This window comes from Diabrotica virgifera, chromosome 1, assembly GCF_917563875.1.
Source record: "Diabrotica virgifera virgifera chromosome 1, PGI_DIABVI_V3a".
Taxonomy (NCBI): Eukaryota; Metazoa; Arthropoda; class Insecta; order Coleoptera; family Chrysomelidae; genus Diabrotica; species Diabrotica virgifera.
The window spans coordinates 3,479,403-3,497,649 of record NC_065443.1 but is presented as its reverse complement, the minus strand read 5'-3'; the positions used below and the strand labels follow the sequence as shown (position 1 = coordinate 3,497,649).

The window sequence follows — 18,247 nt, the reverse complement described above, 5'->3', positions numbered from 1 at the left end:
ATGGAGATGCATGCAGTAGAATAGGACGGGATGGATGAAGTGGAAGGAAGCCAGTGGTGTGTTGTGTGACAGATAAGTTCCAATGAAGCTGAAAGAAAAATTGTATAAAACAGCCATAAGACCGGCTATGTTGTACGGAACTGAATGTTGGGCAGTGAAAAAGAAAGAGGAACAACGAGTGCATGTGGCAGAAATGAGAATGCTTAGATGGATGAGTGGAGTGACAAGAAAGGTTAAAATTAAAAATGAGTATATTAGGGGAAATCTAGGTGTGGCAGCAATTGATGCAAAAAATGAGAAAGCATAGGTTGAGATGGTTTGGTCATGTTCAACGTCGAGGCGTTAATCACCCAATTCGAAGAATTGCTGAAGTTCAGGTTCCTGGAAAGAGTAGGAGAGGAAGACCAAAGAACACCTGGAGGAGACGATTAGGCAGGACATGTTGGTAAAGGGGATAATTATTGATATGACTCCAGATAGAATTGTGTGGAGAAATGCAATTAGCGAAGCCGACCCCGCATAGGGATAAGGCAAAGATAATGATGATGATGTTCTCGATCTTGCGTGGCATGTAACAATTCATCTTGCTGGTAAGCCAGTCCATTAACGACATAGGCGTAACCAGGATGATCCTAAGGGGGGGGGGGGTTACAACTACTGGAAGGTCTCTGAGGGCTATGGTGTTAAGCGTATAGAGCTCAAAGTACATCCCAATGGGGGGGTTATAACCCCCAAACCCACCCCTCCCGGTTACGCCTATGATTGACGAAGGTATTGGAGCATCTGGAGATGGAAATGGAGATTATAGTAAGATATCACATGAATGTTTTGAGTGAACATTTATTAATCTACTTCTATAACATTGTACATATATAGCTTTTCATTACATAATTTAAACTAATAAATAAATATTCTATTCCGAAATTTTGATAGACTTTGAGTTGATGAAGTTGTTCATTTGTTTATTCTCGTTAAAGTTAACTACTACTAAGTTTAAGCTACAGATAGGTACCTTAGAGCATGGCGGTTGTCATCAGTTCAAGACGTTGGCATTCTAAAGAAAAAGATAAATGAAAATAAGGATCTATTCTAGTTTTTCTTTGATGGCGCTCAAAGTGGGAAGCATCTTATACAACCTGTAACAAAAGAACATATTCATATCATACAGGGTGTCCAAGAGTAGCGGAACGGTCGAATAATTCGCGAAATGAACATCCAATCGAAAAACTGAAAAATACCTGTTCAATATTTTTCAAAAATCTATCGTGTGATACCAAACACGACCCCCTGGAGGTGGGATGGGGGTAACTTTAAAATCTTAAATTGAAATCCCCATTTTTATTGCAGATTTGGATTCCTTACGTAAAAATAAGCAACTCTTATTCGAGACATTTTTTCGAGTTGTGGGTAGATGGCGCTATAATCGGAAAAAGTAAATTATAGCAACAGTCTAATATCTCGAGAAATAGACCTCCAAATTAAAAACTAAAAAACATGTGTTTAATATTTTTCAAAAACCTACCGAATAACACTTAACACGACATCTCACTCTATCCCATGAAGGTGGGGTGGGGGTAACTTTTAATATCTTTAATAGGAACATTCGTTTTTTATTGCAGATTTGGATTCCTCATGAATAAATATGGAATATTTATTCGAGACATTTTTAAGAATTGTTGATAGATGGCGCTGTAATTGGATAAATATGATTTATTAGCGCCATCTATCAACAAATCTAAAAAGTGTCTCAAATAAATGTTACTTACTTTTTATGAGGTATTCAAATCTGCAATAAACAATGAATTTTAAAGTTACCCCCACCCCACCTCCATGGGATGGACTGGGGGGTAGTTTTTAGTGTTATTCGATAGGTTTTTGAATAATACTAAACACGTGTTTTTTGGTTTTTCATTTGGAAATGTATTTCTCGAGATATTAGACCGTTTCCATAATTTACCTAAGGTATCAGGATAAATAGTTTTTCCGATTATAGCGCCATCTATCCGCAATTCGAAGAATTTTCTCGAATACTTACTTGTTATTATTTCGAATTACTTATTTTTGCGTAAGCAATCCGAATCTACAATAAAAATGTGGGTTTCTATTTAAGATTTTAAAATTACCCCCACTCCACGTCCAGTGTGTGGATAGGGGTGTGGTGTTTGGTGTCATTCGACAGATTTTCGAAAAATACTGAAAACATATTTTTCATTCTTGTGGTCCAATGTATATTTCGTGAAATATTAGAACGTTCCGCTACTTTTGGGACACCCTATGCATATAAGTATTTTATTAAAATGAAAAAAAGAATATTTTGTTAATTTGGATTTAGAGGAATAATTAAATTTTCTTCGTTTTTCATTATTTAAATGAAAGATGTAATGATTAAAAAGTCGTAATAAGTTTTAATTCATTATTTAAATTCCCATTCTGTATTCGCTGAGAGCAAAATTAAATGAAATTGCGTCTGATAACTTTCTATTGGCTTAATTAAATCGTACCATAACCACAGGTATGGGATCGCCGGGAAACATTATTCATTACCGCTTAGGCTTCTGAACAGCACATCTCTTCCGATTTTGAGCAACGAGACCTTCGTTTATTTTGTGTGCCTCAAACACAGTCGTCGTGAGTGCTAAAAAGAAATGTTTTTTTTTTCTTTATGATTTTCGGATAATTCTATTTCTTTGAGTATCCGTCTATGAATAATTGTCCTTTCCTTATAGGCCTGCATTCCGCGTACCAAAAAAAGTTTATTAATAGCAAGCTAAAAATTTGTTAATAGTCCAGGGCGCATCTGTTTTGAGATGGACGTTGAGAGGTGACTCATATTTTTTGCAGAAATTGCTTGGAGATAAGTCATATAATAATAATTAAGTTATCCTCCCAGTCAAAAAGGTCCGGAACATTGTTTAAATAATCAAAATGTAAAAATAAAGGAAAAATTCGATTTGTTTCTTCGTTTTTTGATTATAACTTTAAAAGTATTCACTTCCAAGAAAAGTTGCAACAACATTAAAGTTGCGTAATTAAATTTCCTACAATATAGGATTGGTTAAGAATTTTAAAAATTGTTACCCTTGTTGCAAAATAGCAATAATTGCCAAAAAAAACATAAAAAAACAAGTATGTATTCGCATTTTACGTTTTTCAACCATTTATGTTAGAACCTAGGACTACACTTAGGACCTTCATATTTTACCCAGAAAAACTTTATGATATAGTAAAACAATACTGTAAATTTCATTAAGATCGGTTCAATAGATTTTGCAAAATAAATTTTGCAATCCAGCTTTCGCAAAAAAAATTCGTTTTTTCAAAATGTTGCAGGACTGAAAATAAAGTAGATAGCAAGTTGAATTTTTTTTACATATGGAAGAATACTGTACCTTTCATTTGCAATTTGCAAAATTAAAATCGGTTAATTACCACGGCTTCAGAAATTTTTTTAAATAAACATTAATTTTTGGTGCTACGCGCAGGACAGCGGTGTTCGATTCACACAAGTTCATTTCCACCAAAATTTCTTCCAATTTTTATCTAATATATTATTTTCTTGCTCTATATTTTGTTATATTTTAATTCCACAAAAATCAAACTAATTTGATGATGTAAAATATTGTTTAAACAATTGCATATGTTTAAAAATAATAAACTTTTATTATCTAAATATATGAAGAAAGAAAGTTTTTGCTAAAAAAAGTGTTAGATATTTCAAAGGACAGAGTATGTGTTTTTATTTTGCAATAAACAAATTTATTTATTTATATCGAAATGTAATAAAAATTAAAATTTATCAATCATCAAAGGTTATTGGAATGCCCAATCAGAGCAAACGTATCCGCTGTCCTGCGCGTAGCATCAAAAATTAATGTTTATTTAAAAAAATTCTTGACGTCGTGGTAGTTAACCGATTTTAATTTTGCAAATTGCAAATGAAATATACAATATTCTTCTACATGTAAAAACATATTCAACTTGCTGTCTGCTTTATTTTCATCCTGCAACCTTTTGAAAAAATGAATTTTTTTGCGAAAGCTGGATTGCAAAATCTATTAAACCGATTTTAATGAAATTTACAGTATTGATTTACTGTATCATAAAGTTTTTCTGGGTGTAATATGAAAGTCCTAAGTGTAGCATAAATGGTTCAAAAACGTAAAATGCAAATTCTTGTTTTTTATGTTTTTTTCGCAATTATTACTATTTTGCAACAAGGGTGGCAATTTTTAAAATTTTTAACCAATCCTATATTGTAAGAAATTTAATTACGCAACTTTTATGTCAGTACAACTTTTCTCAGAAATTATACTTTTAAAGTTATAATCAAAAAACGAAGAAAAAATCGAATTTTTCCTTTATTTTTTGACATTTTGATTATTTAAACAATGCTCCCGACCTATTTGGGTGGAGGATAACTCAAATATTATTATATAAGCTATTTTTAAGCAATTTCTGCAAAAAAATATGAGTCACTTCTCAACATCCAAATGTACTAATATTTTTACAGATGCGCCCTATTAGATATAATAGCTTAACTGTGTCTAGTCGGACAAACTTTGATGGATGAGAACACCGGAACAGGGGAAATTTTAATTGTGGAACGTGATTTTAATTATGCAACGTGTCATCCTGACAAGTTTATGATTGTATAAAACTAGCAGATTGTTTTTAAGTTTATTCAATTGCAAACTTTATATAAAATGAAAAAATGTTTGTCCGACAAGTATTTTAGGCATTTTAATAAGTCCAACACATAGAACACGTCAAATGACATGGACATGAATTATGTTGGTGGTAAATAGCAGTCTGCTTTTTATGAGAGTTTAATGAAAGGGTAACAAATCAATTGGAAGTTCTGTCCGACAAAATACAATGGGACGTTTTCGTAGTCTGACGTTAGAAACCTGTAACCTGTTCCACAATTAAAACTTCCAGTATTCCTGTACATCAACGTGTGTCCGACTAGACACAGTTAAGCTATTAACAAATTTTCAGCTTGCTATTAATAAACTTTTTTTGGTATGCAGGATCCAGGCCTAATATTTTTATAAAATAACTAAAATTTTGAATATTTCAAACATAACTAACCACATCTATGGTTGATAATAAAGAATCTATAAGTATACCTAACCACTCTTATACAACCTATTTCACTAATTGAAAGAAATGACGTTGTAATCTAAATATACAGGGTGTTTGGTAAAGAATGGGCAATAGCTACTGTGCTAGATTCCTGAGGTTAAAATAGGTCGATTGAAGCTAACTTACCTTAGTAGAAAAGTTGATAATAACCGAAATACAAGGTGTCAAAGTTAAACTTATATTTTATTTGGGCATGCATAGGATAACGACACGATATTTGGTTAGCGGCGGTTTTTTGGGATGAGAAATCTAAATTCGCCAAAAATGATGTATTACCCAGAGGGCGCCACATACGTCTTCCAGTGCTCATTTAATACGTTCAGTTTATTTTATCCCCCACTCTATATACTTTTTGAATCAACATTTTTATTCTCTTAACTAGCTGACCCGGCAGACTTCGTACTGCCTCAATAGATAAGAACAAACTTTTGTAAACAATAAACTTAAAATAAACAAAAGGAATTCGTAATTAATAAACAAAAAATGCTCGATGTGAATGAGTTTTTATTATTATTTTTAATGAATTACACATAATGTTTGAAGTAATAAAATTTAGTTAGAAAAAGTTTGCAGTGCAATAGTTGCAATCTTAAATTTGTTTTTCTTATAATGAATATAACAGCTTTATTTTATTTACATTCAAAACAACCCTGTATTTATAATTGGGTTCAGGGTTGTCCAACTATATAGGTGTTAATATAGTTATTAAATATCATTAAATAAAATGAAACAAAATGTCATAAAATTTCATAAAAGTTAATAAAAATAAATAAAACTGAATAAACTTAAATAAAAATAATAAATAAATTTAAAAAAATAATAAAATTAAAAAAAATTAATAGAATCTAATAAAAATAATTAAAATTTAATAAAATGAAACAAAATTAATTAAAATTAAATAAAATTTTATAATTTGCTGCTTGTTCTTTTCGTGTGCTCAGAACTTTTCTTCTGCTTGCCGTTCGTCAGAAAAGTTCGGTAGAGATATTTTTTGAAAGTTTCGAAAAATTAAGAAATTCATATTTTGCCCAAATTCAGTCCAAAAGTTAAACAGTTGCACTTTTCTTCGATGAAATTTGTTGCTCGTTCTTCTTCTGTCCTCAGAATATTTCTAAGGCTTAAGATATTGTGTTTTGGACACCGATTGAGCTAGAAAAAAAATTTAGTAAGGTTCTGTTCGGAATTCAGCAAGGAGTACACCGAATTAATTTCGTATTTTTCAGGTCCTTATTGCGAGAGTTATGACGTCACACGCAACCCTCTTATGACGTAGAGGTATAAAATATAGACAACGACCTACTCACGGTCCGGTCGAGTACACTTGCAAACTTTCATAAAAATCGGTCAAGTCGTTTCGGAGGAGTATGGCAACAAACACTGTAAAAAGAGCATTTTATACATATAGCTGTAAAAATTTTGGTGGCTAATAAAATGACAATATAAAACCGTATAAACCTTCCCTGAACTTCCACAAATAATTCAACATCAAAATTAGCCAAATCGGTCCACACATTCTCGAGTTTTAGCGAGACTAACGCACAGCAATAGATTTTTATATATAAGATGCAAAACTTTAGATGGCTATTAAAAAATAACGGTCGAAGATAGAAAAGTGAAAATTTAGGGTTGTATTTACCTTTGCCTTCCACATCACATAAAATTAAGAAAAAACAGTTTGACCAAAAAAATAAAAAAATATTTTAGGGGGCAGCCCCCGTTACGACGTACGGATATGAAAAATACATAACAACCTATTCTCGGTCCGGTCAAATACACGCGGAAAATTTCATAAAAATCTATTCAGTCGTTCTCGAGTTATGTGTTGGTAATTGTCACGACTTTCTTTTGTTTATATAGATGTAAAATATTTAAATGGCCATTAAAAAATAACGGTTAGTGATAGAAAAGTGAAAATTTAGGGTTTTATGTATCTTTACGTTCCACATCATATGCAATTAAAAAAAAAGAGTTTGTCTGAAAAAATAGAAATAAATATAAGGGTGGCAAGCCCCCTTAAGACGCACGGGTATGAAATATAGACAACAACCTACTCACGGTCCGGTCGAGTACACTTGCAAACTTTCATAAAAATCGGTCAAGTCGTTTCGGAGGAGTATGGCAACAAACACTGTAAAAAGAGCATTTTATACATATAGCTGTAAAAATTTTGGTGGCTAATAAAATGACAATATAAAACCGTATAAACCTTCCCTGAACTTCCACAAATAATTCAACATCAAAATTAGCCAAATCGGTCCACACATTCTCGAGTTTTAGCGAGACTAACGCACAGCAATAGATTTTTATATATAAGATATGTTTACTAAAAAAATGTATACTACAGTAATCTCGCTAAACTCAACTGTTTTCGAGATAAACGAATTTTACATCTGTGATACAACATATTTTTGTGCATAATATCATTGTAGTTAGACCCGAAAAATAAACTTGAAACCATAATAATTGTGCCAGTTCTCATATTTATGTCATTGCATCGCAAATTGCACTTGAAGAAATTTGCGATACATTTTTGTAAATTGTTATGGTGTTAAGTTATTTTTCGGGTGTAACTACAATGATAATGCAAAACATTATGTTGCCTCGCAGATTTAAAATGCGTTTATCTCAAAAAACCGTTGAGTTTAACGAGATGAATGTAGTATACCTTTTTTTTAAGTAAAAATATTAAGATAATAAAAATTTTGATTCAAAAAGTATGTAGAGTGGGGGATAAAAAAACTGAACGTGTTAAATGAGCACTGAAAGACGTATGTGGCTCCCTCTGGGTAATACATCATTTTTGGTGCCGAATTTAGATTTCTCGTCCCAAAAAACCCCGCTTACCAAATTTCGTGTTATTGTCAGGAAATATTCAAGAATAAATAAAATAAAAGTTTAACTTTGACACCCTGTATTTCGGTTATTATCAACTTTTGTACTAATGTAAGTTAGCTTAAATCGGCCTATTTTAACCTCAGGAATCTAAGGTTAATCTATGGCCTATTCTTTACTAAACATCCTGTATAAATATAAAAGAAAGACTTACCCATAAGACTTCTTCTTTGAAGAGTGCGCCAAGATTTGCCCAATCAAGTAAACACCAAGAATAACTTGAATCACGTTAGCCAAAGCATCCAACTTCATGTTGTGTTTGTGATATGGAATATCTTTAAGTTCTTCTCCATATCTCCTACTGTTTGGTACGAATTCTACAACTGGTACAGACCGTCTTTCAATGGAATTGGGAGATCGCGACACAGCATCACGTGGTTGTTCTTTCGGTCGAGCATCGTTCTCTCTGGTATTCCTTTGTATCGATATCTGTCTATTAATATCCCTTTGGACTGATGTGCAAGTTGAAGTTTCCTGTCGAGAATCGCCAGAATTAAGTCGAGCTTCTCTTGCTTGCCTAGTGGAGTCACTTCTGGTCAAGCTAGCTCTTTGTGGGAGGTCTCTGACTGTTTCTCGTTCAGCGATGCCTGAATTAAGTCGAGCTTCTGTTGCTTGCCTAGCGGAGTCACTTCTGGCCAAGCTAGCTCTTATTGGGAGGTCTCTTACTGACCGTGATGGCATATTAAAGCTTCTGGAGTAAGCATTATCATACCGATAGCGACTTTCACCAACTCTTCTAGCATATGTGCTACGGTCCATATACCTGTGTTCTCTGGAGAATTGTCTTTCGCGTTGATTCCTTTCTTCGCGTTCCCTATAGAGGTCTGATCTGTCCTCAGAACGAATGTTAATGTTTCTTTCACGATTTTGCCTGATTTCATTCATGTTGGCATCTAAACCGTTGCTTCTATTGTTGCGAATTCTGCTAGATCTTACTGAGCGAACATCTCTTCTTTCCAAGCTACGTTCGTTGGAGTCTCTATAACTATTGGCCATCCTGCGTTCTATATTTCTTTCTTGGGTGTCACGGAAACGTCTTGTTGAGAGATTTCGTGATTCTCGTGCATCCATTGTCGCTTCAAAAGCTGTTCGTCTTTCTTGACGACCGTTTAATGAACGTATTTGCCTATTTTTTTCCAAAGTGTTGTCTCGATTGTACCTGAAAGTCTCTTCTCGAATTCTTTCTTGGTTTTCCTGCCTACGTTCACGAATTTCTACATTCCTTTCCCTATTATCAATCCTCCTCTCACTGTTTCGTAAGTTTTGTTCATAACGTGATGGACTGAGATATTCGTTACGTGATTTTAGCATTCGTTCACGACTTTGTTCTCTGTGATTCCTAACTTGGGGCTCCTCTCGACGTTCTTGAAGTTGTCTTCGTTCGTCTTGGGATTCCTCTCGACGTTCTTGAAGTTGTCTTCGTTCGTTTATACGTTCTTGGTTGGTCCTTATATTCCTTTCAACGCGCTGGTCCCTGTTTTGTAGACGACTGTCATCATTTGTGCGGAGTTCTCTTTGTCTATTATTCCTGGTTCTTAATTGTCTTATATGTTGGTCTTGTTGCCTGTTTTCTCTGGATAAAGTCTCTCGAACCATTCTCTCTGCACGAATGTTAAGGGACCTTGGTTGAGTTTCTCTTATATTCCTCATTCTGTTATCGGTAAAGGTTTCTTCGCGTCTTTCTCGTTGTACTTCATTTTCTCTTGTATCTCTTGATCGGCGATCATCACGGAATAGTCTTTCTGATCGGTTATCCGGGCTTCTGACGCGTTGTTCTCTGTTTAGTCTTACATCCCGGCTTCTTCGTTCATTGGGGACGCCCCTGATGGGAATAGTTATGTCAGGAACTGGTGTGAGGAAGACTCGGTCGTTCAGAGCTCTTCTTTCGTCGTTCCAGTTTTGGTTCCGGCGATCAAGTCGGATGTCGATGTTTCGGTTTCTGAATCTAGAGAAGAAATTTTATATTTGATTTCTAAACATAAACTATTAATGTTTTAATACCGGGTGTCCACTTATATTTTCCCCCACTTTAACTGCCTATAACTTCTAAACTACTCAAGATAGAAATATGCGGTTTTCGCTGAAATGTTTTATTTTAGTAAAAGTTTTGTTTGAATTGATTGAATTTTTTATATCGCTTTTAAATAAAAAATGGCGGATTAAAAAAAAAGTTGTTGACTTTTTAATGAAACACCCAGTATATTTTTTTGTAAATTGAAAGAATGGTCATTCACCTACCCAGCGATATAAAGTTTTTTTAAAATCGGTTGTCAAATGACTCAGTAATTAATTTTTAAAAGGAGAGATGCAATGTGGAAATCACATAACATAATATCAATTGGCTTAGTACTCTAGGAAATGAAGCATTTTGGCTCGCAATTTTTTCGTCCAGCATGGATTTACTTGAAATTTTCACAGAAGGTAGGGAATAGTCCAAGGATCATTTTCTATATTATGCCGCTATCATACGCTAAAACTTTGGGGGTAGTTGCCACCCCATCTCGGAGGCGGGAATTTTTTATTACTTTTTAACCAAGTAAATCGATGTAATTCTAAGAAAAAAATGTTTTTTTACATTTTCTTCGTAAAACTAATATTTTTCGAGTTATTCGCGCTTGAATGTAACAGTTTTTCGATGAAAAAATCGACCTTTTTAGAGGGTTTTTGAGAATACCTCGAAAAATATGCATTTAATCAAAAAAACTGTGGATATCAAAATTGTATCTTTTAGTAACACAAACCAAATTATTTTTCTGTAATATCTTTAAGACCAATACAAACCGAGATACGGCATGTTAAAAGTTAACTTTTTTCGTCAAATGCATAATTTGAAATATTCAAAGTAAAGTAACGGAAAAACTTTGCATTTTTCAAGGAAAACTTACAGAATATTTTTTCAAGTATACAGCTAGGTCTTTTAAAAAATAATAATTAAAAGTTTCTAGCCTGAAAATTAAGCGACTTATGATCAAAAAAATGTCGGTACCTGCTTTTCTCTATGAAAAAATTAGTGAAAACAACCCCCTAACTACCCTCCTAATTAAAAATTGGTCTTCAATTTTCTGTAATTCATTTTATATTTGTATTATCAATACACCCAAGAAGTTTGACCTATTTAAAAGGGCTAATTTTAGAAACATTGGAGTTTAAAGAAAAATTAATTTTTTGGAATTTCCCATTTTTTACTTTTTACTTCAAAATATCTCCTAAAATACTGGAGATACGAAAAAAATGATTAACTACTAAATTGTAGCTTTTTTAATAACTAAAATTCCCTTGTCATAGATTTTCATTACAGTGAACAGTTAACGAGATACAGCTATCTAAAACCTCTATTTACGAGCAAACACCCCCTTATTCGAGCCCTTTAAACCCACCCTAATTAAAAACTAAGAGATCTTACGGAATTTAGTTTACACAGTCTTATAACTCTTTAAAACTCCTACAAAGTCATTTTTTAATAAACTTTTTATTGCCGAAAATAAAGAAGCTATGTTTATAAGACGATTTTTTTTTTCGAAAAATTCGGATAGTCCGCTTATGGATAATTTTCAATGTATGTATAATACCACAGAAAAGGTTCGCATACTGAAAGATGACTTAAAAACTATTTGTATCTGTATTTGTACATATTTGTAAATTCGTATTTTTGTGTAAATAAATTACGTATTTTTTATGGGAAATAAGCCACAATTTTACTAAAAAATGAATTTATTAACGTTTCGAAGCCCAAATCGGGTTTCGTTGTCAAAATACGATTTTGACAACGAAACCCGATTTGGGCTTCGAAACGTTAATAAATTCATTTTTTAGTAAAATTGTGGCTTATTTCCCATAAAAAATGTGTAAATAAATGTTTTGTAATTCTTTAATTCTACTTTTTTTCTTTATAATCTATTAAAATATCTACTTGTAAAAACTGTAATGTTATTAAGGGTTGAAATATTATGATATTATATCCTAAAATATAAAACAATCATTATTTAACCAATCAAAACCAAATTTTACTCATATTAAAGTTTACAATGTTTTTATATAATTTTTGACAATAAGGGGTAGTTTACACCCCTAAAAATAATCCACGCCCTTGAGCACGTTATAGAATATGGAGTACAGGGTGCAATGATCCTAATCCCAAATTTTTATGTAAATCGATGCAAGCCGAAATTATTCTTTTAGGATAAGTAAATTTTTTACATATAGCTCCAACAAGGGTGGTTTTAAGGGTTCAAATATTACGATAGTATATCTTAAAGCATAAAACAATCATTATGTAACTAATAAGAACTAAATGTTGACAATATTAAAGTTTAAAATGTTATTTTATAATTTTTTACAATTAGGGGTAGTTTTCACCCTTAAAAAACCAAAAGCGTACAACGGTTCAATATAGAAAATGAACTAGAGGGTGTAATGAGGCTAATTCCAATTTTTTGTACAAATCGATGCTGGACGAAAAAATTGCGAGGTTTTGCCATTTTTTCAGCTTTGTTTCATCGACTATAGGTATTTTAATCACGTGATTTAATTATGTGATTTCCACGTTGCACCTCTAATTTTAAAAATTAATTACTCAATGACTTGATAACCTATTTTAAAAAGCTTTATAGAGCTGGATAGGTGAATGACCGTTCTTTCAATTTACAAAAAAATATACTGGGTGTTCTATTAAAAAAAAGTCAACAACGTTTTTTCTAAAATCCGCCATTTTTGTTTTCGTAATTGAAAGCGATATAAAAAATTCAATCCATTCAAACAAAACTTTTACTAAAATAAAACATTTCAGCGAAAACCGCATATTTCTATATTGGGCCGTTTAGAAGTTATAGGTAGTTAAAATGGGGGAAAATATAAGTGGACACCCGGTATAATATATAATAAATTCACGTAAAATATACTATCCAGAAGAATCAAAGAATATATTATATGGTAGAAAATTATATAATGCCACTCCTATTTAAGAATATATATTACAAGGCAGCTCTAGAAAAAGACAATGATCAAATTTTTTCGATAAAAACCCACAAATGAAACTTTTTCAAATTGTAAGAAATGAGTGCGTTTGTTAACAAAAAGTAAAAATTAAATCTCTTAACATGTAACACAATGTCGAATACAAATCTACTATTTTTGATAAAAATAAGCCACAATTTTACTTTAAAATTAAGTTTATTTAATGTTTCAATTTCCACTTCGGAAATCGTTATCAAAATAAAAAATATTAATATATTGAAACAAATTTTGTTTTGTTACTTGGTAAAAAATTCTTCTATTGACAATTGAGACATATAGTATACATTTTAAATTAGATGACTTTAAAATAATATGCCAATTTTTATGAGTTGCGTTCCTGGGACGACTTTATTGGAAAATAGTTCATTTGATTACATGAAATCAACTTAAGAGTATCTGTCAGAAAAATTATAGCATGTGATTTGTCTAGACAGCCACATGCAATGGTGACAGTAAAATTCTCCTGTTAGTGATTCCATAGTAAATCATGAGGAGAAAATCAGGAAAACAACTCATAATACTAAGTATTTGGTACTGATTTTATGTGTATATTATTTTAAAACATAAATGATGTATCATCGATATGTTATTGGTTTACTAATAGTAGTATTTTCTTTCTATTGATTTCTTGTTTTCATATGGGTTGAATATTAATAAAAAGGAAATGCCACTATTAGTAAACTAATAACGTGTTTTAAAATAACATACTTAACATAAAATCAGAGCTTGTTGTTAATTTTAAAAGTAAACTAAATGTAAGACCAAATATTTACCACGTCGGGATAGCATCATGAGGTTTTTTCCGGTTTTTTTTCCTCATGATTTACTATGGTATCACTAACAGGAAAATTTTACTTTGTTTCTCTCATGATTATGTTTTTAAAGACTATATGCTCACATGTTATAATTTTTCTGACGGATATTCTTAAGTTAAAGTTGATTTGATGTAGGTAGTCGAATGAACTATCCTTCCAATAACGTCGTCCCAGGAACGCAACTCATAAATATTGGCAATGCCATTTTAAAATCATCTACATGTATAATATATGTCTGAATTGTCAATATAAATGAGTCAGATAAAATTAAATCATTAGAAGAACTTTTTTATCTATCACGTAACAAAAACAAAATTTGTTTAATTTATTAATGTTTTGTATTTGAGAACGATTTCCGAAATGGAAATCGAAACTTCAAATAAACGTAATTTCAAAGAAAGATTGTGGCTCATTCCCTCCAAAAATAGTAGGTACCTAAATTGCATTGGCAAATGGCAAATAAAAAAGTATCTAATTGGTAAAGCTAATAAAGATGTGAGTAAAAAAACTTGAACAGGAATATACAAAGAATGGGATAGAAATAAACCCAAAGAAAACTGAATACCTAACAACGGAGAATACAAAAATAAAACTTCTGAAAATAGACGAAGGTAAACAAATCAGAGGAACAGACAAGTACAAGTATTTAGGTTTCATAATATAAAATAAAGGAACAACTGAAGAAGATATAAAAAATAGACTAGGACAAACAAGAGGCTACATACGAAAATTGAACCCCGTACAGTGGGATAAGAACATCAGCAAAAAACAAAAGGAAGAATATATATACCATGACAAGAAGTATCCTCACTTATGGATGTGAAAAATTGGACAATAAATAAGAAAACTGAGAAGCTGCAGAGTAACAAGGAGAGATAGAATAAATAACATAGAGATTAAGAGAAAAATGGGAGTGAACTCAGACGTAATAGACTACATCGCACAGAAGAGATTAAACAGGTACGGACATGTCAGAAGAGCAGACCACAATCGTTGGATAAACAGAATACCAGAGTGGAGCCCGATAGGAAAAAGGAAGAGAGGCAGACCACGAAGATCCTTCAGAGATAAAGTGGACGAAGCTACGGAGAGAAGAAATCTACAGGAAGGGGACTGGCAAGACAGAAAAGCTGGAGAGAATGGTTGAGTGAAGGAATACAGTGAAAACTGTGGAAATCCTTAGTATATATGTATGTGTATATAGATGTGAGTAAAATTAAATAGAAAGCAATAGAGCAAGAGTAAGTCGCTTACCTGTCGGTTCCAGTTCTAAAACTTCGCCTGTCATACAAGTTCTCATAAAGTCTGTCTTTCTCGTTGACCTGCCTCCTGGTGTCTTTCCTAAAGGGCATTTCCTCGACGACGCTCTCCACCGACGAACGGCTTCCTCGGACATTCCTGCGGCTGATATCATTCCTGCTTAAATTCTCCAAGAATCCAAAAGTGGTGGAAGTCAAACAAATAAAAAGGATCCAGACGGACTTACTGCATATGAGTTTTTTTAGCGGCAACATGTTGGACAGGAACTGAGGACTATTTCTCTTCTTCTTTCGAGGTGGCTTGTGTGGTCAAGTTGGTGTACAATGATTAGGACTTGTATCTTGTTGTGTTCTGCGACGGTATGGCGGACGTAGCTCGGTGATGTGATATTTATAGGGCTTCTCAAGTTCAATTTCATACTCGGTTGGGCTTTAACTCGTTAAAAAGCTATTTGCAGCTAACTGTGTGCGGTTGAAATCAATTTGGGGCTGAAAGACGCACTACATTTAATGCAATTGTGATAAATTTCACATGAGGGTACACTGTGAGATTTCTTGGGGTTGGTTTGGTGCCAAACTTTTCATGGAAAGTTTCGTTTACTTGTTTATATAAGAAGTGTTCGATTTACGTGGTCTTACAAAGAAAACGCATTTTTTTAAAATTATTCTGAAGTTATTTTCTTGTGGCTTATATTAATAAGTGACGTAGCCAGGATTTTATTTCGGGGGGTGTTCACTCCCTCTTTTTACAATACGTTTAGAGATTTAAATTTTTTTAATGGGGAATTTTACTTTAAAAATTAGAAAAAAGACAATATTTAAAGAAAAAACTATTACAGTTATAATTTTTTTATACATTGTTAAGATTTTGAGGTTTAAAAATTTTTTTTAATCTTTTAGTTATTTTTCACCACTTTTTTTTAATGATAAATGGAGTCAATTCGGAGGCTTAAAAATAATAAATAAGTCAAAGTTTTCAATCTAATAAAATATAAAATAATATTAAATTAAAACCTTTTGGGACCATTTTTCTGGTTGCACCTCCGTGGCTTCTAAAAATGCAAGCCAAACGGAAGCTCGAGTAAAAAGAACATGAGGGAATTCTACAATTTGCAATTCACAGCTCACCTGTTCAGCGTGGAAAAATTCCAACGAAAAATGGACCCTTATACTCAGATAGGAGTAACCTAATAGAAATAAAAATGAATAAACATTTTCATTTCGTTGCAAAACGGAACCAAAGCCTTCTTTTATTTCAGTTCGTTCAGAGAACGCTACAAGCACTGTGGCCGGTTTCAAAACTTGTTAGTTTCTTGTCAGAAACTAAAATAATTCAGGCCTACTAGCCTCGAATTGCAACTAACGAAATGTCATGGATGTCTTAGCGACATCTGCTAGAAACAACATCTGCGTGTTGGGTAATATTACCTATATGCACGCCAATGGTGAATATAAAACTCTTAATAGTATGTCAAAAAATCCTCAATAACTGCCTCTTAAAACCAACCAAATTTGATTTGCATATTTCAACCGGTTTTACAGCAATAAATAAATCGTCAGTTTGTAAGACAAAATTCAACTTCCCGTATCTCGGAAACGAAGCATTTGCGAACATGTTTGTAAAGCAAACCGTCATTAATTTTTCATGCAGAATTACCCCTTAAAGTTTGTCGCACTTGTTTAGAAACACCCTGTATCGATGAAGAACATGGCTAGTTGTTAAAGTACCCAACTTTTTTATTATCCAACTTAAGCGAATGAATCAAAAAAGAGAATGTTAAGAAAACGTGGGGCTATATTTGGGTTTTAATTTCAGTATGCTATAAATGCTAGAATATTCCACAGGGTGTGGTGAACTTTGAGAAAAAAACACAATTTGATTGGTACACCCGGTATACAATGGCAATTTACCTCTCTACCAACAATATTATTACGGCGATATTGTTAAAGAATAAGGCTATTATAATATACAGGGTGGTTCATCTTATTCGCCTCGGTGTCTGTACGGAAAACCACTTGATATTTTAAAAAAATTTCTTCACAGAAATATGCAGGGTCTTTAATACTACAATCTACAAATATTGTGAATTATACAGGTTGCTTCAAAAAATAGTGGTATATCAAACTTATATTTTTTCTTATGGAATGCCCTATATCTGATGACGTTACTGAACTGACCTTAAAAAATAAGCTATATTTTCATTAGGGTTCCCTATACCTAAATACAGGGTGTTTTGATTTATTTCGATTTTTATGAAAACGTAAGGTTTTAGAAAAAAATAAATATCTACGAATATAAAAATCAGTAACAAATTATTTCTTGGATCTTAATAATAGACTATTTAGAATACTTAAACAGATGCTTACTGCAACAAAATTTCTTACAGGGTGGTCAAAATATGAGATTGTTCTATTAACAAATTCAAGCTGTAATAACTTACTTATTTTAAATAGAACACCGTGTATCTTACTAGTCTATCACGTAGAAAATTTACTTAGCTTTCAATCTATATTAGGGTTTCCTATACCTATCTTTTACAGGGTGGTCAAAATATTAGATTGTTCTATTACCAAATTCAAGCTGTAATAACTTACTTATTTTAAATAAAACACCCTGTATCTTACTAATCTATCGCGTAGAAAATTTACTTAGCTTTCAATTATTATTTGGGTTTCCTATACCTATCTCTCTTCTTTTTTAAATATTTAAAGATTTCCTAATTTGTAAGCTTTAAAAATTAGAATTAAGTACCTATGTCGTGGTTATGTACAACACATCACCAACACCGGCAATATACTTAAATATCTTAGTCAAGATACTTTCATTAATAAAATTCATATTTTTATCATTTAATCACACAGAGTGTTCTTATTTTAAATGACATACTCGATATTCTATTCTTTATAATGGAAGATATTTAAAATCTCTTCAATTCCATGTAAACATTCTCAATACACATGTTATTCTGTAAATATAAATTCCGATGTTATTCTGTAAATACCCATTGTTACATATTTTTGTACAATAGGCTCGTTTTCGTCATAGTAGCCATTGCATTTAATTGTTTGTAATTGCGATTCAAAGATTCAAACAAAAAGTTTTGTTCTTAAATTTACTTAATA

The 18,247-nt window shown here is 32.3% G+C and overlaps 1 protein-coding gene across 1 annotated transcript; it reads right to left on the bottom strand.

Annotated features, from left to right (window-relative positions):
- Positions 1-822: 822 nt before the first annotated feature.
- LOC126886820 (trichohyalin-like) lies at positions 823-15,674 on the bottom strand. Its single transcript, XM_050653889.1, has 3 exons — positions 15,120-15,674; positions 8,192-9,982; positions 823-1,136 (listed from the first exon to the last, which is right to left on the bottom strand). Exons 1-3 carry the CDS (start codon positions 15,377-15,379, stop codon positions 1,085-1,087), a joined length of 2,103 nt encoding a protein of 700 aa, XP_050509846.1. The 5' UTR covers positions 15,380-15,674; the 3' UTR covers positions 823-1,084.
- Positions 15,675-18,247: the final 2,573 nt, after the last annotated feature.